Source organism: Somniosus microcephalus, chromosome 4 (assembly GCF_052327205.1).
Source record: "Somniosus microcephalus isolate GS21.2 chromosome 4, FLI_Smic_1.0, whole genome shotgun sequence".
Lineage (NCBI taxonomy): Eukaryota > Metazoa > Chordata > Chondrichthyes > Squaliformes > Somniosidae > Somniosus > Somniosus microcephalus.
In genome coordinates, this window is record NC_140990.1 from 280,066,898 (window position 1) to 280,090,663 (window position 23,766).

Sequence of the window (23,766 nt, forward strand, 5' to 3'; positions counted from 1 at the left end):
AAAAGGTGGTTGATAAAGTACAACATAATAGACTTGTTCGCAAAATTGAAGCCCATGGGATTAATGGAGCAGTGGCAACGTGGATATGAAATTGGCTAAGGGACAGAAAGCGGAGAATGGTGAACGGTTTTTCAGACAGGAGGAAAGTATACAGTGGTGTTCCCCAGGGGTTGGTATTAGGACCACTGCTCTTTTTGATATATATTAATGACCTAGACTTGGGTATACAGGGCATCATTTCAAAGTTTGCAGATGACACGAAACTCAGAAAGGTAGTAAACAGTGAGGAAGATAGTAGCAGACTTCAGGAGGACATGGACAGACTGGTGAAATGGTCAAACACATGGCAGATGAAATTTAAAGCAGAGAAGTGTAAAGTGATGCATTTTGGAAGGAAGAATGAGGAAAGGCAATATAAACTAAATGGTACAATTGTAAAGGGAGTGCTGGAATAGAGAGACCTGGGGGTATATGTACAAAAATCTTTGAAGGTGGCAAGGCAAGTTGATACGGCTGTTTAAAAAGCGTATGTGATCTTTTGGCTTTATAAAGCGAGGCATAGAGTACAAAAGTAAGGAAGTTATGCTAAACCTTTATAAATCACTGGTTATGCCTCAGCTGGAGTATTGTCTCAAATTCTTGGTACCACACTTTAGGAAGGATGTCAAGGCCCTGGAGAGGGTGCAGAGGAGATTTACTAGAATGGTACCAAGGATGGGGGACTTCAGTTACATGGAGAGACTAGAGAAGCTGGGTTTGTTCTCCCAAGAGCAGCGAAGGTTAACAGGAAATTTAATAGAGGTGCTCAAAATCATGAAGGCTTTTGTTAAAGTAAATAAGGAGAAACTGTTTCCACTGGCAGAAGGGTCAGTTACCAAAGGACACAGATTTAAGGTAATTGGTGAAAGAGCCAGAGGTGAGATGAGGGGAATTTTCTTTTACACAGTGTATTATGATGATCTGGAATGCACTGCCTAAAATGGTGGTGAAAGCAGATTCAACAGTAACTTTCAAAAGGGAATCAGATAAATACTTGAAGGGGAGAAAATTGCTGGACTATGTGAGAAAAGCAGGGGAGTACGACTAATTGGATAGCTCTTTCAAAGAGCTGGCACAGGCATGAAGGGCCAAATAACCTCCTTCTGCGCTGTAAGATTCTATGCACAAGCAGTATCTCCCTGTGTGTTGTTCCCCCAGTCTCCCTGGGTTGAGGATGTTGGTAACTGATTCCACATCCCTGCTGATGTTGCTCTCAGCTAGCCTCTAAGAGCTGCTTGAGACGTCTTCAGAGAGTCTCCTCCCACTTTCCACCCCACCCCCCGCTTGTATCTCCCCAAAGCAGCCTCTAGGAACTGGGCGATTGAATCTGCGTTCCATAGTATCACGTTCATGTTTCACCATATTACATCACCTAGTCGTTTCTTTTTTTTAAGTGCTTCATTTAAAAACCTGGTTTTATAAAAAGGAAAACAGCCTACAGGGCTCCTGTGTGAAACTCTACAGTAGCACGAGAAACTGTAGCACTGGGGTAATGTAGCACAAGAGATAACACTTCTCTTTCTACTGAACTCTTTCACACACAACCTGGTGTTGCACTGTGCTGCCACTAACGTTCCAATGCTTACCCTCACAACTATATGCTAATCCTTGCCACTCACCCCTGTTTCTGGGTTAATCAGAAGACTCAGTACTGCCAGACAGACTAATCATAAAAACCCTGGTGACAATGCACCACCTTTTGTTCTTACCATGTGAAACACCAGCACAGAAATTTGCATCCCACCTGATTTAAATAGTGAGTCAGAGGAGGCACTGGGAATTTACCGAGAAAACACGAGCTGACGCAAGTGGTGGTGGCAACATTTCAGACAGGCACAAAGGGCTCACACTGGAGTTACAAACAGTTTGTAGACTTTTTTGTAAACCATTAAAACGACAATGCTGTTTGAAATCTGTGTGTCGGAAGCAAAGATGTTCATGGCTGCAGTGACCTTGATTACAACAAGCAATACGTGTTATTACTCTGTCATTACCTCCCTCAAGAATTAAAGCCTCCTTTTGCACTGCTCCTCAGAGAACTGCAGGTGTGTTGTTCTGGGCCTATAAACTCCGTCGAGAGAGTAAGGCTTCCTCCAAACATGCTCTCCCTCTACTTACTCTCCCTGCAGCTGCAGCTGTTTGTTCCTTCCTCCTCACAGGGTGGGATTCCTGGATGAACCCCTATCAAGACATAACTGCAATGACAGGAGCCCCTTAACAATTCACGACCTGCAATAGCAACTGCAGAGATACCACTGAGAGCCCTCCCTCATTTTTTAGTGAATCCGTCATGACCCAGGAAAACGGTTGTGGGGGTCACAAGTTCTGCCTCAATCCAGCTCCAACAGAAAAAAACACCTCGGTGCAAAACCCAGCACTCTGTTTGTGCTTAGGGAATTCTTGGATAAAACAATGGATTTTCCTCACCACTCGCTGCGTAAAAAAAGTTTTTCCTCACATCCCCCCGTATCTCTTGCCCAAAACCTTAAATCTGTATCCCCTAGTCTTGTACCATCAACTAGTGGGAACAGCCTTTCCCTGTCTAGCCTATCAAAACCTGTCATAATCTTGTACACCTCTATCAAATCACCCCTCATCCTCCTTTGCTCTAATGAAAACAAATCCAGCTTCTCCAACCTGTCCTTGTAGCTAAATTCTTTGAGGATGTAACAAGCAGGGTGGACAAGGGTGAACCAGTGGATGTGGTGTATTTGGATTTCCAGAAGGCATTCGATAAAGTGCCACATAAAAGGTTACTGCGTAAGATAAGTGCTCACGGAGTTAGGTGTAATATATTCCATGGATAGAGAATTGGCTAACTAACAGAAAGCAGAGAGTCAGGATAAATGGGTCATTTTCTGGTTGGCAAACGGTAACTAGTGGGGTGCCACAAGGATCGGTGCTGGGGTCCCAACTATTTACATTAATGACTTGGATGAAGGGATCGAGTGTTATGTAACCAAGTTTGCGGATGATACAAAGATGGGTGGGAAAGCAAGTTGTGCAGAGGACTCAAAGAATCTGCAAAGGGATATAGACAGGCTAGGTGAGTGGGCAAACATTTGGCAGATGGAGTATAATGTGGGAAAGTGCGAGGTTATCCACTTTGGCAGGAAAAATAAAAAAGCAAACTATTATTTTAATGGAGAGAGATTACAAAATGCTACAGTTCAGAGGGACCTGGGGGTCCTTGTGCATGAAACACAAAAAGTTAGCATGCAGGTCGAGCCTTTATTTCAAGGGGGTTGGAGTATAAAAGCAGGGAAGTCCTGCTACAACTGTACAGGATATTGGTGAGACCACACCTTGAGTACTGCGTACGGTTTTGGTCCCCTTATTTAAGGAAGGATATACTTGCATTGGAGGCAGTTCAGAGACGATTCACTAGGTTAATTCCAGAGATGAGGGGTTTGACTTATGAGGAAAGGTTGAGCAGACTGGGCCTATACTCATTGGAATTTAGAAGAATGAGAGGTGATCTTATTGAAACATATAAGATACTGAGGGGGCTCGGCAGGGTAGATGCAGAGAGGATGTTTCACCTCATGGGGAAATCTAGAACTCGGGGGCACAGTCTCAGAATAAAGGGTCGTCCTTTTAGAACTGAGATGAGGAGGAACTTCTTCTCTCAGAGGGTCATAAATTTGTGGAATTCTCTGCCCCAGAGAGCTGTGGAGGCTGGGTCATTAAATACATTTAAAGTGGAGATAGACAAATTTTTGCAAGATAAGGGAGTGAAGGGTTATGGGGAGTGTGCTGGGAAGTGGCTTTGAGCCCCAGATCAGCCATGATCTTATTGAATGGCAGAGCAGGCTCAAGGGGCCAAGTGGCCTATTCCTGCTCCTATTTCTTATGTTCTTACTTAAAAAAGAAAACTTGAATTTTTGAGGTTTTTTCTAGAGACTTGTTTCTGTCCGTAGTCTCTTGCTTCAATGTTTATTTAGTATGCAATCTGAAATTATCACCTCTGACCAGCAGATCACCACTTCTCATAATCATAATCAACTTTATTGTCATTGTTAGTGCACAAGTGCAGTACAACGAAATGTAAGCTTCCGGCTCACTGACGTTCAGTCTGCAGACTATGTCCAACATAATGCCAATATCGCTACCTGCGATATTTGAACAGATCAGTTTCCTTCTCCTCAAGCCTCTTAAAACGGAATGGCGACTGACAGTCCAATGACACTGGTTTTATTTTGTGCTGCACTTGCATTGTCAGTACTGAACTTCAACAGCTCGTGGAGAGGAAGGGAGGATGGGGTAGGGGAGCGGGGCGGTACGAGTTCAGTTTATCACCATCCTTGGCCTCTTGTATTGTTCCACGGAAGCTCAACGTAAACTCGAGGAACAGCACCTCATCTTCCGATTAGGCAGTCTGCAGCCTTCCGGACTCAATATCGAGTTCAACAATTTCAGATCATAAGCTCGGCCCCCATTTCATTTTCTCTTGTAATTGTTCCACTCCTTTCCCCCCCCCCCTTTCCTTTTGTTTCTCTCTCACACCTGGCAGCTATCTCTTGCCCTGCCAGTACACTTTACACCTAATCCCAGCCTATTACTATCTCGTCTAGCTTCTAATCTCTTTTACTTTTTTGTTTCTTTTATTCTTTTGTCCGATCGCAGCCCTGCCTCCGATCTAGTTTCTTTTCTTTTCAGTTTTGAAGAAGGGTCCAACCCGAAACGTCAACTCAAATTTCTCTCCACGGATGTTGCCTGACCTGCTGAGTTTTTCCAGCATTTTCTGTTGTTATTTCAGTTTATCATTGCCGGGTTGGTAGCATGGCTCAGGCTTCTGTTCCAAAATGCTGATCCAGTTCCCAGGCTGTTTTGTTTTGTTCAGCTTTCTGTCCCAAGTAATATCAGTCAGTAGATCCCTTCTCTCATGACTGTGTGCCCTATAGGCGATCCTCGAATACGAACCCCATTTCGCCCCATCGCTTGGCCACAACACTTGCTCTATTTTGCCCCCCATTTTACCATTTAAAACACTGATTATCAAGAACATCGATAAATTACAGAGTTATAAGCATAATGAAGGTTTCTAGTTAATCATGGTATTAGTTCCAACAGACAAAAATACTCCATCCCTGTTGGGACCAATTACTGAACACTCATCAACTTCACACACATTTGAACGAAAATTGCATTTGTTTGGTCTGTGTGATTTGTCTTTTCAATAATATTATGCACATTTGTTTTCAACTTTGTGATTACACGCATTCTCTTTTTCATGCTGTGACCCCCACCCCCACCATAAAACTGACATCAGTAAGTTGAAAGGGAGATGTCTATAGACGTCGTGTCTCCCTGCCGAGAAACTCGACAACATTCACTTCCAGAAGCTGATGATTAAAAATCGCCAGTGGTAAGTTGTTGTTGAGTGGGCGAGCCCTGCATACTTAGTATTAAAACTATGTCAAAATGTTAAATATTTGCCTTTTGCTTTCTGGAGCTCAGCAGCTGCCTATTTGCTCCAGGGGACTTTGGGCTTTGCAATCAACAGTCGATCAATGCGGAAATGAGTAAGCTTTTAAGTAAGCTGTGGAAATTCCAACTGTTCCCAGGCTGCCGCACTCACCCCCTCCTTAACTGACCTCGCCTGTTACAAGCGATTTTCCAATATAAAAGTTGGATTTGACTTTGTGTAACTGTGAATTCTAACGAGTTGTGTCTGAAAGTGTGAACTGTAAATGATTAAAGAAACTCACGCACTTTGCTCACTGGCAAACCGCACCACTGCTTGGTTTTTGGAGAGATCTTCATATTCCACGATGCAGTCTCCGCCGTTAGATTTCTTTCTACTTTGGAAATAAATCTGCAGTTTTGATTTCAAAAGTTTAGCGATGTCTGGACTCCAGTCGCCCTCAATTAATAGAGGATACAGATAAGCAGCTTCTGCCGCCATCTTCCACAAGCGAATGAAAACTCGCCAGTCGCTACAATATTGTCCCATTGGTTTCACTTTCGTTTCTTGTGAAACAAAACTTCACTAAAGGCCAAGTTGTGCTTAAGTAGGGAGTTCATGTTTACAAGGTTATTTTCTTTGATATTTCTAAAATTCAGTGCCAGAAAACAGTTTAAAAGTACTTTGAGAATTGTATGCCTTGCAAGTCACACAATCAAATTTATAAACATTGATATTTGCAACTGCCTCGTGTATCTTTAAAAATACATCTGATGTAAGACTCCTGTATTTTTCCAGGGTTCATGCTTCAGCCAGGTGGGGGAAAAAATCTTCCATTTCTCAGTTCTGAAGAAAAGCCCAGCCTGAAATGTCAACTTGTTCATTCTCTCCATTCTTTTGAGCGAAAGAACCAAATATATCCTAACTGGACTTCAGGGTAGAGAGCCCCTCCAGCAGCTTTTTGCTACTAACAACTCATCATCTCTATCACTAGTTTTCTCACAATCTTGCCACTGGACGTTTTCATTTCAGGCTCTGGTGTTCCTGGTATTCTTACTGATGCATCAGCTGGAGCAGATACTCCTTGAACAATGCAATCTTCAGGCCATGATTCTTTTGGTGCTAACTCACTCTAAGCCTACAAATCTTGACATGATTCATTCTCCTTTGAACTTAGTGCCATTAGCTGCTTCTGGTATATATGATCTTGGGAGTCCTGAACTTGCCTTTCACTGTAATATGATTTCTCCCTTCAACTTTGGTCTTTACTTAATTATCAGGATCTAGCTCTGCAAATATCCTAACTGAATATCATATGTTAAAGAAATGTTGGTAAGACTCCTTTGTTTTCTTGTCAACCTAGTTTATTATTTTTTTGCTCAGCAATTTTAGCCTCAGAATGTTTTCCACTGCAGGAACAGTAGTTTTTAATCTGCCTTCCCATCATTAATTTATGCTGGCCTATTATCTATAGCTACAATTGGAATTGATCTGTAATTCAGTGACATTAGGAAAGGATACTTTTGTTTGAGAGTTCTTTTGCAGTTTGTACAGATCATCAATCCCTCCGTTCGCTTGTGGATAAATAATAAGGACTAGCAATAACTTACACGAAGCCAATTTGAGTTCTGAATTTTTTTGTATTCGTTTGTGGGATGTGGGCGTCACTGGCAAGGCCAGCATTTATTGCCCATCCCTAATTGCCCTTGAGAATGTGGTGGTGAGCTGCCTTCTTGAACCGCTTTAGTCCATGTGGTGAAAGTACTCCCACAGTGCCGTTAGGTAGGGAGTTTCAGGATTTTGACCCAGCGACGATGATCGATCGGCGATATACTTCTAAGTCAGGATGGTGTGTGACTTGGAGAGCAACTTGGAGGTGGTAGTGTTCCCATGCAACTGCTGCCCTTGTTTTTTAGGTGGAAGAGGTCGCGGGTTTGGGAGGTGCTGCCGAAGAAGCCTTGGCGAGTTGCTGCAGTGTATCTTGTAGATGGTACACACTGTATCCAAGGTACACCAGTGGTGGAGGGAGTGAATGTTTAAGGTGGTAGATGGGGTGCCAATCAAACGGGCTGCTTTGTCCTGAATAGTGTCGAGCTTCCTGAGTGTTGTTGGAGCTGCACTCATCCAGGCAAGTGGAGAGTATTCCATCACACTCCTTACTTGTGCCTTGCAGATGGTGGAAAGGCTTTGGGGAGTCAGAAATACCTCGCCGCAGAATACCTAGCCTCTGACCTGCTCTTGTTGCCACAGTATTTATGTGGCTGGTCCAGTTAAGTTTCTGGTCAATGGTGACCCCCCAGGATGTTGATGGTGGGGGATTCGGCGATGGTAATGCCATTGAATGTCAAGGGGCGGTGGTTAGACTCTCGCTTGTTGGAGATAGTCATTGCCTGGCACTTCTGTGGCATGAATGTTACCTGCCACTTATCAGCCCAAGCCTGACCGTCGTCCAGGTCTTGTTGCATGTGGGCATAGACGGCTTCATTATCTGAGGAGTTGTTAATGGCACTGAACGCTGTGTAGTCATTAGCAAACATTTCCATTTCTGACCTTATGTTGGAGGGAAGGTCATTGATGAAGCAGCTGAAGATGGTTGGGCCTAGAACACTGCCCTGAGGAACTCCTGCAGTGATGTCCTGGGGCTGTGATGATTGACCTTCAATCACCACAACCATCTTCCATTGTGCTAGGTATGACTCCAGCCAGTGGAGAGTTTTCCCCCCGATTCCCATTGACTTCAGTTTTACTAGGGCTCCTTCATGTCACACTCAGTCAAATGCTGCCTTGATGTCAAGGGCAGTCACTCTCACTTCACCTCTGGAATTCAGCTCTTTTGTCCATGTTTGGACCAAGGCTGTAATTAGGTCAGGAGCCAAGTGGTCTTGGCGGAACCCAAACTGGGCATCAGCGAGCAGGTTATTGGTGAGTAGGTGCCACTTGATAGCACTGTCGATGACACCTTCTATCACTTTGCTGATGATTGAGAGTAGACTGATGGGGCAGTAATTGGCTGGATTGGATTTGTCCTGATTTTTGTGGATAGGGCATACCTAGACAGTTTCCAACATTGTCGGATAGATGCCAGTGTTGTAGCTGTACTGGAACAGCTTGGTAGAGGCACGGCTGGTTCTGGAGCACAAGTCTTCAGCACGATAGCCGGGATGTTGTCGGGGTCCATAGCCTTTGCTGTATCCAGTGCTCTGAGCCATTTCTTGATATCATGTGGATGCCTGAAGCTTTATAAACAAAAACTGTGTTCAATTATTGATAACAAGTTCCTCAGGAATGCCCCAATGAGTGAACATATTCTTTCCAGTAATGTGATGACTTGTTATTCAACAGGTGAGCTAATTTAAGAAATCTAGAATGATAATGAGTAAGTACAGGCTACTTTTGTCCATGGAATTCACAAAAGTCTACTGCAATCCTCTGCCAAGGTTGTTCTGGTACTGGTGTTGTCATCAAAGGTTCTTTGCTTTGAGTTAGTTTATTAAACAGGTTAAACACACATGAAGAAATGTTCTTTCTATTATCCTTGCTGATACCTGGCTGCCAGATGTTTATATTTTGACTGTCCCATCAATTAATCAATCCTCGATGTCCCTCATAGATTCTGACAATGGTCACACTCCTCATTATAGTAGAGATTAGAGTCCTGTTTGAGCACATTAATATGCCATTCTTAAATGAGAATTCTTGTATGGTATAACATTCCCACAATTAATGAGGAATACTTTGAAAATACTTAGGCCAACTTACTTTAATATACCCGATGACATTTGAATGTTTTGATATGTAATTATTGCTTCTCTTATAAGTGCAAATCTCTGCCCAGACATTGTTTTGCTGGCCTTAGCTACTTCAACATAAGCTTGTACCTCATTCTCAGTATCTGAATTATTTATATCTTGAATCGGATTCCTGGTCAGTGTATTGGCCACAAGTAACTCTTTAAACAAAAAACAAAAACTCTAAATGTTGGAAATCTGAAATGCTGGAAATATTCTGCATTTGTGGGGTTGATGTTTCAGGTGTGGACCCTTCAGCAGAACTGCTTAATGGTAAGAGTGCTGCAAGTTTACAGGAAGATAGAGTGTGTGAGGGAAGTGGCCGACGTCACTTCTTGACAAAGCTCGAGAGGGTAGGAGGCCAGAGGGAGGGGTCCAAGTACAGTAGATTCTGGAGGCTGGCGACAGGGCCAGATGTGCAACACTGGCCAAAAAAGTGGGACAAAGGTGAAGGCAGTGGTAGAAGAGTTCAATATCATGTTGAGCTTAGAATTCATTGAGGTGGGGTGTAGGGGGATGAAGTTCGAGGCCTTTGCTGAGGATGTGCACTGCATCTTTCATTAAACACTGCAAAATTATCTGCATGGCAATCAAGAAGATAACTGCGGAGTATAATCAAAGATACAAGAAATGTAATAAGCTGGGGCATTTTAAAGTAGTCTGTCTCACTCATACTGTTAAAGCAATGGTTTCATCTTGTACAGGTCAGAGGAACGTTCTGGCTTGGTGGAGCTCTTTGCTTGTGAAGCTTATTTTGTCAGAGAAGCTATGCTACGTGAGATTGTGTTCGGGTTCCATCTTGTATTGAGGACTCCATCTTATGGTTTAAAGACAGTTTCGAAAGAGCAGTCTACTGTACTTTATTCACTCTGCCACCCAGTTCCCCCTTAAATTTGTCCTTTAATATTATCTGTGAATTCTACAAACACAAGTTTGCCCGTGGCATTAAAGCATGGAATTGATTTAAAGTTTAACTTTACACAGGCTCCGTGTTAGAATACTGTAAATGTTTCCGAGAAGGATAGATGGGTCAGTTTCTTTTATCTGGTCTGCCTCAACTGCCTGCCCGCCCCAATGCTGCAACAAGACTTCCCTGGGTGCCAATCGCCGACATTGCCAGGTCCCACACCTTGTTCACTCCCTCTCCCCAACGCAATAATTGCATGCTGGTGACGTATACTGTTCATAAAGAACACACCGCGGGCAGGTTCAGCACCCAATGTACTGCCAAAGGTAACGTGAGCAGTTTGCTCGGACTTTAGTGAAAGATTGCCCATTCATGTGACTAAAACGCCATATAAGGCAAAGAAATGAGCGGGACGAGAAACGCCGTAGACATAGTTCGTCCACGTGTTAAAACTTGTCTCAATTCATGATATAAATATTCAACATATAAATATATCATGTTTCCAGCAGCTGCTGTATTTTTCATTTTGTATAAATGTAAAATTAATTGATTAAAAATTAAACCGATTGAACGTTGCTTGTATTAGGTGTTAACGTCGAGCTTCCGCCTTTGTATCAGACTGGCCGGTTTGGGTTTAGTTGTTTTCACTTTGGAGTCAGTGAGAGGTGAGATTGGACACGGTGAGGTTAACCCCGAACCTGCAGCCGGCTCCTCGATCGCGACCTCAGTAAAGCCAGGACCAGCCGCAACACACTTCAGTGAGTAACCTCGCTTTCCTTGTGATAGTCTATCCGAAGTGTTGACCCGTGACCCTGGAATTAGACGGTGGATCTTTGCCTCTCCAACTGCTGATGTGGTAGATAGTGTTGAAGGGTATATCTACATTACCTCATCCTCCGCACCCAGTAATTGTCACAATTTCGAGTTTTCCTTTTCAGAAAGACACCGTTTTCCGTTAACGCGATTAGGGGAATCTGGTGCGCAGAGTTCAGACCAAATGGCAGTTGCATTTCCAGACGGTAGATCGACTCTAATAGTGAGCTGGCGGGAAAAAGTTCCCTTCCGAGTGATGAAGGAGATTCTTAACGATCACTTCAAGGATCTGGCGCAGGAGTTTCACACCGACTGTGAACTGCGGAGAATTGGCGTCCAGCAAGTTCTGGTTATCCTGACAAAGACAACGAGAGAAGGTGAATGTTAAGTCTTTTCATCTCGAGTTGTCTCATTTCATCTATTTGCAAGATCAGGATGAAATCCGAGAATGAACACTATTAGAAAGACGGATGTCGTGTCTAAGTATCAACAGCTTTAAAAGCTTCATTTAGTTGGCTTGTTTCTCGAAGGAGAGCTTTACTCGCCCTGTTCTTGGGTGTTTTCTAGGTTTGTTTTTCCCCTACACTTTTTCTTGATTTTTGTCTGTTTACATTTTTCCACCCAGGAGAGGAGCGAATGGGAATGGGAAAGTTGCCACCCACCTGCTATGGAAACTAGTTCGTGTTTTGAGTAGACCAGAAATTTCTAAAATGTAAACCTATCCAAAAGTCAGAGTTAAAAAGTCCTTTGTTCTTTCCCTGAACTCCAACAATAATCCCACCCTTCTTGCATGCCAGTCCTGCCCCTAGTTTCAGAGTTTTATTTATGCTTGTTCACTGAACAATATTTCTGGTTAATGTTATTCTATAGACTTTTTTGTAAAAAGACATCAACTTTGTTGCTGTTCTCCAAATAATACGAATAACAGTAAAATAATGACAGATTTTCTCTTCTGCCTAGTGTTACACAGTATTGCTGCGATCACATATGTCCCATATAAAAATGAAAAAATTGAACTTCACGTTAAAATCCTAGCTGATGAATTTTCTCCTTTGGATTCAGTTGAAAAAACAAAAACGGTAATGTTTATTGTAGAATAAATTTTGTTTTAATTTAGTCATTTTTATTTAGAAAAGTTTAACTTTTGATGGTCCCGCTCATAGTTCTTTCCCACTTATTGACAATCTTCGCTTTCACTGTGATTTGAATTGATTGTGGGCTCTGGGGAGTTCCACAGCGCAACCTGTGGAGAAGCATAGTATCACCAACAGCAACTTTTGGATAGCAAAATTCTCTACATTGGGGAGACCAAACGCAGATTGGGTGACCGCTTTGCGGAACACCTCCGTTCAGTCCGTAAGGGTGACCCTGAGCTTCCGGTCGCCTGTCATTTCAATTCACCGCTCCATTCCCACTCAGACCTCACCGTCTGCGGCCTCTTCCATTGTTCCACAGAAGCTCACTGTAAACTCGAGGAACAGCACCTCGTTTTCCGATTAGGCACTTTACAGCCTTCCGGACTTAATATCCAGTTCAACAACTTCAGATCGTAACCTCGGCTCCTATTTTTTATATTTTTATATTTTTTATCCACACTTTTGGTTTGTGACTTTTCCTTTTTCTCTCTCTCTCCCACACGGCAGCTGTCTCTCACTCTGCCGGCGCATTTCACACTTCATCTAGAGCCATTGTCTGTTTCTTTACCTGTCCTATTACCATCTCGTCTCGCCTTGAATATCTCTTAATGTCTCTTCTTTCATCCCCTCCCCCATTTCCCAGCCCCCCAAACTGCCTTTTGTTTCATTTCCTGCCTTTTCTCTCAGTTCTGTAGAAGGGTTTCGACCCAAAACGTTGACTCTATTTCTCTCTCCACGGATGTTGTCTGGCCTGCTGAGTTTTTCCAGCATTTTCTGTTGTTATTTAGCAACTTTTGGATTTCCGTGTTTATCTGCGCATGCGCTGACTCCAGAAGTTGCTGTCACTTTCAGAGGAATAATAATGGTGAACACTGACAGTTTCGCAGTCATTATCATTGCAAAATCTGGGCCCTTATGTGTAATTTGGGACATTTACACTGAATTTATAGGCAAGGAGATCTGTGGAAGGTGAGCTTGCTGCAAGGAAGAGGTTTATAAAAGGGAGGAAATGCGCACCCACTGTAAGCAAGTAATTGTCATTCACTTGCACAGCTCTCATAACATTGGGATTTATTACTGAGTTGGGTACACATTGACTTGAGATTGAGAGAGTGATTGCAAGCAGACAGATAGAATCATACAACACAGAAAGGAGACATTTGGCCCATCGTTTCCGTGCCATCTCTTTGAAAATGATTGACAGTTTTTGCTTTATGAACAATATGGATGGCAGATGATTGACAGCCCTGAGTACAAATGAAGAAATAGCAATCAGTGGCCAGAACCACTGTTGTTGCGAGAACAGGCTTATAAAAATGCAGGATTTTTAAAGGCTGAGTATATATTTTTATTATTTTTCTGAAAATATTTTGTAGGATATCTTGAAATAGACTCCATTTCTCATTTCCCTGATGCACTGGCAATGAATGAAGGAGACAATGTTCATTGATACTGTGGTTATATAGCTTCAATCGCCCTCTATCTGTTGTGGCATTGACCCCAGACAGACTCGTCCAACAATCCGAACAAAGCAAAATTTGTAGAAAAATGTTTTTGGATACAGTGAAGAGTTACACCCTCCTAAATGTCAACCCCACATTGACCAAACATCTTTATGCAACAAATATTTAACAGCCTGGTGTTCATTATATGGTGTGAAAAAGGGAAGGTTAGCTGCACTACTATGGTTAATGTTTCTCTAACATTCCCTTGTTCCTCCAGAGCTCCAAATACACTCCTACATAGCCTTCCATCCTCACTGTTCAAATCAAGACCAATTGGAGGGAATTCTCCTCCACCAAAATTGGGCAGAAGGTGTGAGTGGTGAGCTCTACCACTGCCTTACCCTGCTGCAACTGCAGCTGGCTGTTGCTTCTCTACCTGCTGCATGTAAATGGCTGTGGGGGCAGTGCGGGGCCTGGGTTCCCAGCGTATTTCCTACCCGTCCACCATTGTTACCGTTACTTCATGAGGACACCATGGGAAAGATGGCGGTAGGCCCAGGGAAATGGCAGTAATTACTCTGAGGTGCCCCTATGGATGGAGAGGACCTTGTAATGACCTATTCTCTTTTTCTGTTCTGCCCCCAACACTTACCCGCTGAAGGCCCTGTTTTCAGATCTTCAGTGGGACATCTTGTTGGATTGTTATTGGCTCGACTTGCTCTTCTGGTGTGGCAACGTGCTCAATGTAGCACCGCCAGGATTCTCTGCCCTCACACTGGCAGACTCCCTCTTGACAGCAGGAATTTTGAAGGGAACCCACCTTGCATGCATAATGATTCCCCACCCAGGAAAATAGATTGAGTTGGGGTGGATACGGAGGGATGGGTAGAAGTCCACGAAGGGGAGAAACACACCAATATCTTCTATGGTAATTCCTTCTTTCTCGAGACCTAAACTTATGAAATATATAAAGTTAATGCCTATTCTAAGTATCTTTTTGTTGCAATTATTTTATTTTAAAAGTAGGTTTATTATTCAAAATTTTTCTCATTCTAATTTTCATTACTAGGTTACTGAGAGTGATGATGGGCATGAAATGAGTAAGTGTTTCCCAGTTTCAAGAGATGGAATTTAGAAATGGTGCTTTTTTTTAAGCTCTGAAAATAGTTCTTACATGGTATTATTTGTAAGAAGTAACTCAACCAGTTCCTTCTGGCAAAATCAAACAGACTTGTGCACAGGATATAAAACAAAATGCTTGATTTCAAAGTTTGAATTATTTAAAAGGTTAGAAAAGATAACTCTATTGGTAAGTGATTTTGTTATTACTATTAAATTGAAAGAAATCCATTTGCTGGGGGTCTGCTGTAGAATAACGCTATTTCAGGCAGTGGAGTAGATTAAATATGCTGGAGTGATGTAAAGCAAGGGAAATTCCCTTTGTGCATTTGTTAGGAATTATTATTGGCAGTTTGTTCAGTCTCCTTGGAAACTAATCACAAACCAGTTGTTGGATTGTTCTAGTCTTCGCTACATATCAACATCAGTACTAATAAGTTTTCTAATTTGTGGTTATATTTGCTATTACCTCTGCAATGTTTGATCATGACTAACTTCTGTTGTTGGTGCTGTGTGTTTCTATGTGCCTTCACTGAATGTGACCAAAAAGAAGAACTTGACGCGTTTGTGCAAGACCAGGGGATTTTACAGGAAAACAAAAAGGATGAGCAGGAAGGTACGATTAACGTTTCAGGTCAATGACCTTTCGTCAGAACCCAAACAAAAAGTATTGTTGTGTCATCATCATATTAATAAAGGGATGTTTTTTCTTGAAAAAGAAAACATTTTTTGCTGTGTTACAGTACTGTTATCTGTTATATATCTCCTTACCACCCCCCCCCCCCCACCCAAGGGTCCCATCTAGTCCCACCTCATTCACCCTACCCCAGTCCCCATAACATTCTGTAGTTTCTCTTCCATCTCCCCCTGCCGTTCCTAAGCTCATCGCTTCCATGAGACTCAACTCCTATTTCCTCAATCCCTTCCCAACCAAATTCCTGATCTTCCTTGGCCCCCACGCTTGCCAATATTGTCATTGCCTCCTTTTGCTCAAGCACCATCTCTTTCCCTTTCAAAACCACTGTCATAATTTCTGTCTTCAAAACCTCACCCTCTATCCCACCATTATTTACAACTACTACCCATCCAAACCTCCTTTTTGCTCTATAAGATCCTTGAATGTCTTTTCACCTTAAGACTCTGTCTATCTCTCTCAAAGCTCCTTCTTTAAATCCTTCCAGTCTGGCTTCACTCTGCACTGCTCTACTCAGCTCACAGCACCAAGGCTGTCCTGTTCCAAGTGATGAAAGACATCCTCTGTGACTGCAACTGTAGTGCGTTATCCCTTCTTGTCTTCCACACCCTTTGACATGGGTAACCATCCTCTACCATCAACATTCCTGTTGTCCAACTCTATGGGACTCTCTTTGGATGAATTCACTCCTACATCTCCCAGCACAGCCTGTGGATCTTAAATTGCCTTCTCTTGTCCCTGCGTCATCACCTCCAGAGTTCCCCAGGATCTAGCCTTGGCTTTTTGCTCTTTCTCATCTTCATGGTGCCCTTTGGTGACATCATCTTCAAGTGGCTTCCATATGCCTGAAACCCAGCTCTCTCTCCCTATCACTTCCCTGAACTACCTCTGTGCTGTCAGTCTGACACAAAATTGTGGATGAGTCAAAATTTCCTCCAGCTGAACATAAAGACCCAAAGACTCTGTTTTTGACTCCCTCCATAAACTCTTCCCACTAATTCCATCCCCCTTTCTGCCCCTTCCACTTAATCAGAATCAGACTGCTCACAATCTTGATGTAGTGTTTGACTATAACAATCCCTATCCATCAGCAAGCCTGCTCACTTCCATAGAAACATAGAAGATAGGAGCAGGAGTAGGCCATTCGGCCCCTCGAGCCTGCTCCGCCATTCAATGCGATCATGGCTGATCATCCAAATTCAGTACCCGGTCCCTGCTTTCTCCCCATACCCCTTGATCCCTTTAGCCTTAAGAAATATATCCAACTCCTTCTTGAATATATTTAATGAACTGGCCTCCACCGCCTTCTGTGGTGGAGAATTCCACAGGTTCACCACTCTCTGGGTGAAGAAATTCCTCCTCATTTCTCTCCTAAATGGCCTACCCTTTATCCTTAGACTGTGTCCCCTGGTTCTGGACTCCCCGACCATCGGAAACATCCTTCCTGCATCTAGTCTGTCCATTCCTGTCAGAATTTTATAAGTTTCAATGAGATCACCTCTCATTCTTCTAAACTCCAGCGAATACAAGTCCAATCGACCTAATCTCTCCTCATACGTCATTCCTGCCATCCCAGGAATCTTGGCTGAGGCCAACGGAGGCCATCGCCCGTCCCTTCGGAACGGCGTTCCACTTCTGCAACATCATCTGCCTTTGTTCCTACCTCACTGCCACTGCTGCAAACCCATTTTCACACTTTTGTCACGTCTAGACTCGAGTTCTCCACTGTTCTCTTTGCCATCTCACCATCCTCCCTATTAATTAACTCTAACTAACTCATTCAAAACTCATCTGTCTGCATGCTGCACTAAGCCCCCACACACTCATCACCGTTGTCCTCACTGATCTACATTGGCTTCCTATCCCCAATGCATTGAATTTTAAATCTTTATTATCCCCTTCAAACCTCTATATGGTCTCACCCCCACCATATATTTGCAAGCTTCTCCAGCTTTATAACCCCTCCTCTGACTTTGCCCTTCCATTCATCCATCTTTCCCTTTGTCGTACAGTTAGTGGCAGAGCCTTCAGTTGCCCTACTCTCTTGAGCTGCCTCCCGAAACCCCTTTCCCTTTCTACTCCCCTTCCTGCCTTGAGAAAAGCCTGTTAAAAACTCACCTCTTCAACCATTCACCTCCTTACTCTACATCAAGGGCTTGCTATCCATTCCTTTTTTTAATTAATTTTCATTCTGTAAAGTTCCTTGGGATATTTTTCTATTTTAAAAGAACTATATAAATGCAAGTTTTTGGTCCCCAGTAGCTGTACTGCATATCAGGATTACTGTGACCATTGCCTTCTCTCTTTGCTCATTTTCAGAGCAAGTCAGCTAGGACAGATCTGTCCGGTTTCAGAGCTTAAGAATGTCTGATTAACTATCACAATGCCTTGATTTTCTAAAATTATTTTCTGTAGTCTCTGGCTGAGAGCAGCCTGACTCCACAAGGTAGATGGAGCAAATCTAGATCCTTAGCTAATAGGTGGCTGCTGCTTTAAAGAGACTTTATTGTTTTATCATTCTTGGGTTGTCGATGTTGCTGGCGAGGCTAGCATATATTTCCCATCCCTAGTTGTCCTTGAGAAGATGCTGGTGGGTCTTCTGCTTGAACTGCTCCATGTGGTGAAGGCACTCCCACAATGCTGTTATATCGGGAGTTCCAGGAATTTTGAACCAGCGATGATGAAGGAACAGCGATATATGTCCCAAGTTATGCATCTGCTGACCATGTACTCAATGGTGTTCCAGAAATGTCATCACATTTTCAACTTGCGTGATTATAGAAATAAATCTACTGAGTCTTTTACCCCAAAAGTGTCATGCCATTTCTACAATGACAAACCAAGTGGTAGCTCTTTTACAGTAACACAAGAGCTGAATGATTACATGTTTTTTTATTGCCTCTTTTCTCCAACCCATCTCCTGAAGGTGTTGACTCCTTGCAGAGGCATGATTCCATTGGTAGTTGCAGCCCTGTCCTGGCTTGCCATAGTGGCCGTTCTTCATATGTGAGCCTAGACAATGAGGTATCATTCGGCTATTTGACTCATTCAAGGTTCACAGTTTTTCCTGACATCAACACAGTATGAGAAACTGGATACTTATTGGAAACAGGAACCCTAGTTTGTTTTTTAACCTCCCCCTCTCGCTGCCCGGGGGCACTGAGGTCATTGTAGACCCCCAGCTTGTGGCTTGGCTGGCATTATCAGATTCAGCAGAGAGAGAGAACCTGGAACCTCCTTGATCCACGTGGCTTATCGACTTACTGAGCCATCAAGGAATTGAATTTGGTTTCCATTTGTCACCAGAAATACAGAAAATAGAAAAAGTTCAAAAGAAACCCACCATTCCTGATGTTTTCAAAGGTCAGAGATGGTGGTTATGATTTTTGATTTTGCTTTCCCGCCACCACTATAAATTGTAATGATGAAATTGGTTGTGGATATAAATGTGGCGGCTGCCATCCTGATTGTCCCAAACCCTCTCCTCTGTCTGGTACCATCATTCATTCCTTGTTCCCTGTTCAAATCAGTGGGAGGGGGGAGAAGCAAATTTAAAAAAAAAGCATAAAGCTGTGAATTTATAGAAATTGATAGTGGAAATGCTATACTATAAATCTGGTGTAACAGAAATGGCAAGTGAGTGGAAGTCTTCCATTTCATCAAATGCTTCTTTAGTTATTTCTGTGTTTTTGTTTTCCTTCCTTACTATTTCACCCATCCTTGTGCCTCCTATCAAGTTTCTGTCAGTTGTCCCCATTTCCATTATTTCTTCCCCACCTTTATATTCTCTTTTCCTCTTTCTTTAGTTCTTCTATCAGATTTGTCTATTTTAAACTGACTGGCCATTGAAACTTCAGCTGGTGGTTGAGGCAAATAAGTACAGTTGCCTCCGCTCTTTGATGAGGTCTCCTCCCGAGTAAAATTGCACCTCCGACAGAAAGCAATGTTACAATGCTACTAAAATGTAGTCCTTTTTTGCGATTGTTCTCTCCATCTTCTCATGAAGGTGCTGACTCTTGCGGGGGTACAGTTTCATTGCGGGGGTACAGTTTCACTGCACAGTTCTGCTTCGTACCTGCCAGTTAGTTTGACTTCAGTTTTACAGGTGAGTCAATATCTTGAGCTGAAACTTTCAGTCCTCCGAGTGGCGGAGTGCAGGGGCGAACTCTCATACTGCGGACTCCGGTAGTGATGATAGCGGGACCGGTCATTGACCCTGCATGATTTTTGCTGACCCTCACCTGCACGTGGCTCCTACCTGGAGATTTGTAACCATGATTCCCACCGGGCTCTGGATGAGCTGCATACACCTGTGACATCTGCCCATCAGCAACTTTTTTGGCTCTGAGTGAAATTGACACACAATGTACAGCAACTCATCTCTTCCGGACAGGCCCAATGTTTCAGTGCATGCGCAAACACTTTACAAGGCAACTTCAGCCAGAGCCAGAAAAGCTGTTCGAGGAACTGCCGCACAAAACGAACGAATGGGTTTGAAAAAGTTGATCATCTGCTCCAACTGTGGATGGTTGGCAACTATGCTGCTCCATTATCTTAGTGGCTGCTATTTATGTGTTAGCCTAGAGAATGAGTGTCAGCAGGCTATTTGACTGTGTAGGACAGAGCAGCTGAATCTGATCCTGTCCTAATCTGACACCCACACATGTATTTTCCATTAGTGGTGACCAGATAGTAGTCAGGGGTAGGAACCCTGCATGATTTTGTTTGCTTCCCTGCTAGTCCAGGGATGTTCCTGTCAATTGTAAGCCCAAGCTGTAACCCAACTGCTCTTTACTATCTATATTAACGACCTAGATGCAGGTTTTGGGGGAATGACCTGCAAGTTTGCAGATGATACAAAGATTTGTGTAAGTGTTAGGACTATCGAGGAGACTAAATGACTGCAAGCAGATTTTGATGTGTTGGGAGAAGGGGCCCAGCCAGGGGAAACATCCTTCCAGTATCTACCTTGTCAAATCCCTTAAGAATTTTATACATTTCAATGAGATCCCCTCTCATTCTTCTAAACTCTAGGGAATATAGGCCTAGTCGACTCAATCTCTCCTCATAGGACAATCCCCTCATCCCAGGAATCAATATAGTGAACCTTCGTTGCACTCCCTCTAAGGCAAGAATATCCTTCCTTAGGTAAGGAGACCAAAACTGTACACAGTACTCCAGGTGTGGTCTCACCAGGGCCCTATATAATTGCAGTAAGTTTTTTTGCTCGTCTACTGCAATCCAATTGTAATAAAGGCTAACATACCATTTGCTTTCCTAGTTGCTTGCTGTACCTGCATGTTAACTTTCTGTGATTCGTGTACAAGGACACCCAGATCCCTCTGAATACCAACATTTCCCAATCTCTCATCGTTTAAAAAAAATTCTGCTTTTCTATTTTTGCTACCAGAGTGGATAACTTCACATTTCTCCACATTATATTCCATCTCCATGTTCTTGCCCACTCACTTAACCTTATTGTATGCTTTTTGAATACAAACACTCTACATCCACTGGTTCCCCCTTATCTACCCTGCGAGTTACAATCTCAAAAAATTCTTAACAGTGACTAGATTACGTGCACACTGACAAATTATTTCAATTTGATAGGTTGGGAGGGACATGGGGTCATGCACATAATTTACACAAGGGAAGAAATAGGATAGATGTTAGGCGGTTTTTCCTCTCCCAGCCAACAGTAGACCTATGGAACCAGTGGATGTAGTGTATTTGGATTTTCAAAAAGCATTCGATAAGGTGCCACACAAGAGGTTATTACACAAAATTAGGACTCATAGGATTGGGGGTAATATATTAGCATGGATTGAAGATTGGTTAATGGACAGAAAATAGTGAGTAGGAATAAATAGGGCTTTTTTGGGTTGGCAGGCTGTAACTAGCAGGGTATTTTGAGGAACAGTACTCGGGCCTCAGCTATTTACAATATATATTAATGACTTAGATGAAGGGACTGAGTGCAATGTATCCAATTTTGCTGATGATACAAAGTTAGGTGGGAAAGTAAGCTGTGAGAGGACGCAAAGAGGCTGCAGAGAGATATCGACAGGTTGACTGAGTGGGCAAGAACATGGCAAATGGAATGCAATGTGGGGAACTGTGAAGTTATCCACTTTGGTAGGAAAAACAAAAAAGCAATATTTTTTGAATGGTGAGAGACTGGGAAATGTTTGCATTCAGAGGGACCTGGGTGTCCTTGTACATGAATCACAGAAAGTTAACATGCAGGTACAGCAAGCAATTAGGAAAGCAACTGGTATGTTAGCTTTTGTTACAAAGGGATTAGAGTATAAGAGTAAAGGGGGGAGAAATTCAATTGGTTGTGCCACCCGTTAGCGCCGTAAGAGGGCGATAAGTGGGGCGCGAACCAGCTAGCGCCCGGGCGCGGCGATACCTGCACCTCTCGCGAAATTGAGCGGACATTTAGCGGCGGCGCTAAACTGTAATGCCCGCTCAGCTGCGCACGCAGATCCTGACGTCATTTCAGAGTGCAACGCCCTTGGGGCGCCCCGGACTGGAAATTCAGTGGCGTCCCCCTCCTTTCTGCCTGTCGCTCCCAACGACAGGTTGACTGGAACGGTTCCCAGTCGCTGGGGGGGGGGGCTACTTAAAGGGGGCTCTTCCTGGCTTATTTGTGGTAGCCATTTTTGGACCACTCCTTCTGAGAGAGAGAGATTTGCAGAGAGACAAAGGGAGAGAGATTTCTGCATTGAGTCAGTGCTCGATGAGGTACTTTTGGCTTCTGACCAGAACTTTGTAGTTGCTTTGCTTTTTCACCGGCATAACTTTGAGTAGCCACATACTATGGGGGCTGCAATGGATGGGAATGTCGTTCTTCTCCATTACATTGAGAGGGCGCAGAGAGAGAGTGGCAATCATGGCCAGACGGAGGAGGACCAACAGGCGTCGGCACACGAGACCTTACGCTCCCAGGGTTTTCCGCCAACAGTTCTCACACCTCAATATGTCTGAGGAGCAGTGTTTTCGGAGGCTGCGATTCAGCAAGGAGGTGGTCACTGGGCTCTGCCACCTGCTTCAGCCAGATCTGCAGCCTCAACTGAGGAGCAGGACGTCTGTCGGTGGCAGTGAAGGTAACAGTGGCTCTCAACTTCTATGCCACCGGCTCCTTTCAATCCGCTACTGGGGACATTGCCAATATCTCCCAGTTCACGGTGCATTGCTGCATCCGTCAAGTCACGAATGCCCTCTTTAAAAGGAGACGACAGTACATCTCCTTCCCCATGACCCCGGACAAGCAGCAAGAGTGCGCAATGGGCTTTGCAAGAATAGCGGGCTTCCCCATGGTGCAGGGCGCCATTGACTGCACGCATGTGGCTTTGCGGGCGCCGCAAGAGAATGCCGAGGATTTCCACAACCGAAAGGGGTTCCGTTCGTTGAACGTCCAGTCTGTGACCACAGACAGCTGATACTCGCTGTCAATGCCCCCTTTCCAGGCAGCAGCCATGACGCCTTCATCCTGCGCCAGACTTCTGTGGCAGACCTTTTTCGAGGCCCCAGCTCACCCAGGAGGCTGGCTTCTCGGGGACAAGGGCTATCCTCTGTGCACCTGGCTGATGACCCCGCTCCATCCGCCCAGCACCCCTGCTGAAGAACGATACAATGAGAGCCATCAAGCTACCAGGAACATCGTTGAGCACACAATCGGCGTGCTAAAGCAATGGTTCCGCTGTCTGGACCATTCCGGAGGAGCCCTTCAGTACTCACCTGAGCGAGTCTCCCACTTCGTTGTTGTGTGCTGCATGACCTGGCAATCCTCAGGACTCAGCCAATGCCACCAGACATTGGAGCACCAGCAGAGGAGGAGGAGGAGCAGCAGCACCAAGACGGGAGGGAGGCACAAAGTGCAAGGGCTGTCCGTCAGCGGCTTATAGCAAGTTGCTTCTAGGCCCCCTCTGAGGGAATGGCTTCTGCCATTCAAAGAACATGAATGGAACCGTGCCGCAACCCCTAAGCCGGTCAAGGCAACAATGAGTTCAAAGAGCAAACATGCACATTCTGAATAAAGACACTTCTTTATTTAACAAACTCTACCCTTCCCGCATGACAAAGTAATAGAAAGAAACCCCCAAAAAAAGTCAGTCACATAACTGGCTCTCACAACCTGGAGACAATGACCAAAACAGTAACAAAAATATGACCACGATCCTCGGCCTTCAATAAAACAATTAACAACATTTTGCCACACCTCCTACTTTTTGCCCTTCGAGGGTGGTCTGCTTCGCTTGCGAGATTGGCCCCTTCCCACCCTGCAGCTCCTCCGTAATGGGACCCCAGTGGCTGCAGCAAGGCTGGGGGAAGGCTGCTGAGTGTCAGAAACTGAGACTGCAGATGCCCTTGAGGGACGGCCTGGACCAGCTCTGAGCCTGGAGGGCCCAGCTG

General features: G+C 44.0%; 2 protein-coding genes across 5 annotated transcripts in view; one reads left to right on the plus strand and one right to left on the minus strand.

Moving 5' to 3' along the window:
* LOC147120503 (protein mono-ADP-ribosyltransferase PARP14-like) overlaps positions 1–5,971 on the minus strand; it is a 163,956-nt gene extending 157,985 nt beyond the window's left edge. For 2 of the 4 annotated variants that reach the window (XM_085986522.1, XM_085986520.1), the window contains exon 1: positions 5,755–5,971. In XM_085986522.1, the coding sequence (XP_085842648.1) occupies positions 5,755–5,947 (193 nt within the window). In that variant the 5' untranslated portion in view covers positions 5,948–5,971. Of the gene's footprint in view, positions 1–5,750 lie in introns of all 4 variants that reach the window. The other 2 variants (XM_085986519.1, XM_085986523.1) reach the window with 2 other exon arrangements.
* A 5,239-nt stretch (positions 5,972–11,210) lies between these two features.
* parp9 (poly(ADP-ribose) polymerase family member 9) overlaps positions 11,211–23,766 on the plus strand; it is a 79,225-nt gene continuing 66,669 nt past the window's right edge. The window contains 3 exon segments of the mRNA XM_085984228.1: positions 11,211–11,331; positions 11,915–12,033; positions 14,605–14,635. Of these exon segments, the coding sequence (XP_085840354.1) occupies positions 11,211–11,331; positions 11,915–12,033; positions 14,605–14,635 (271 nt within the window).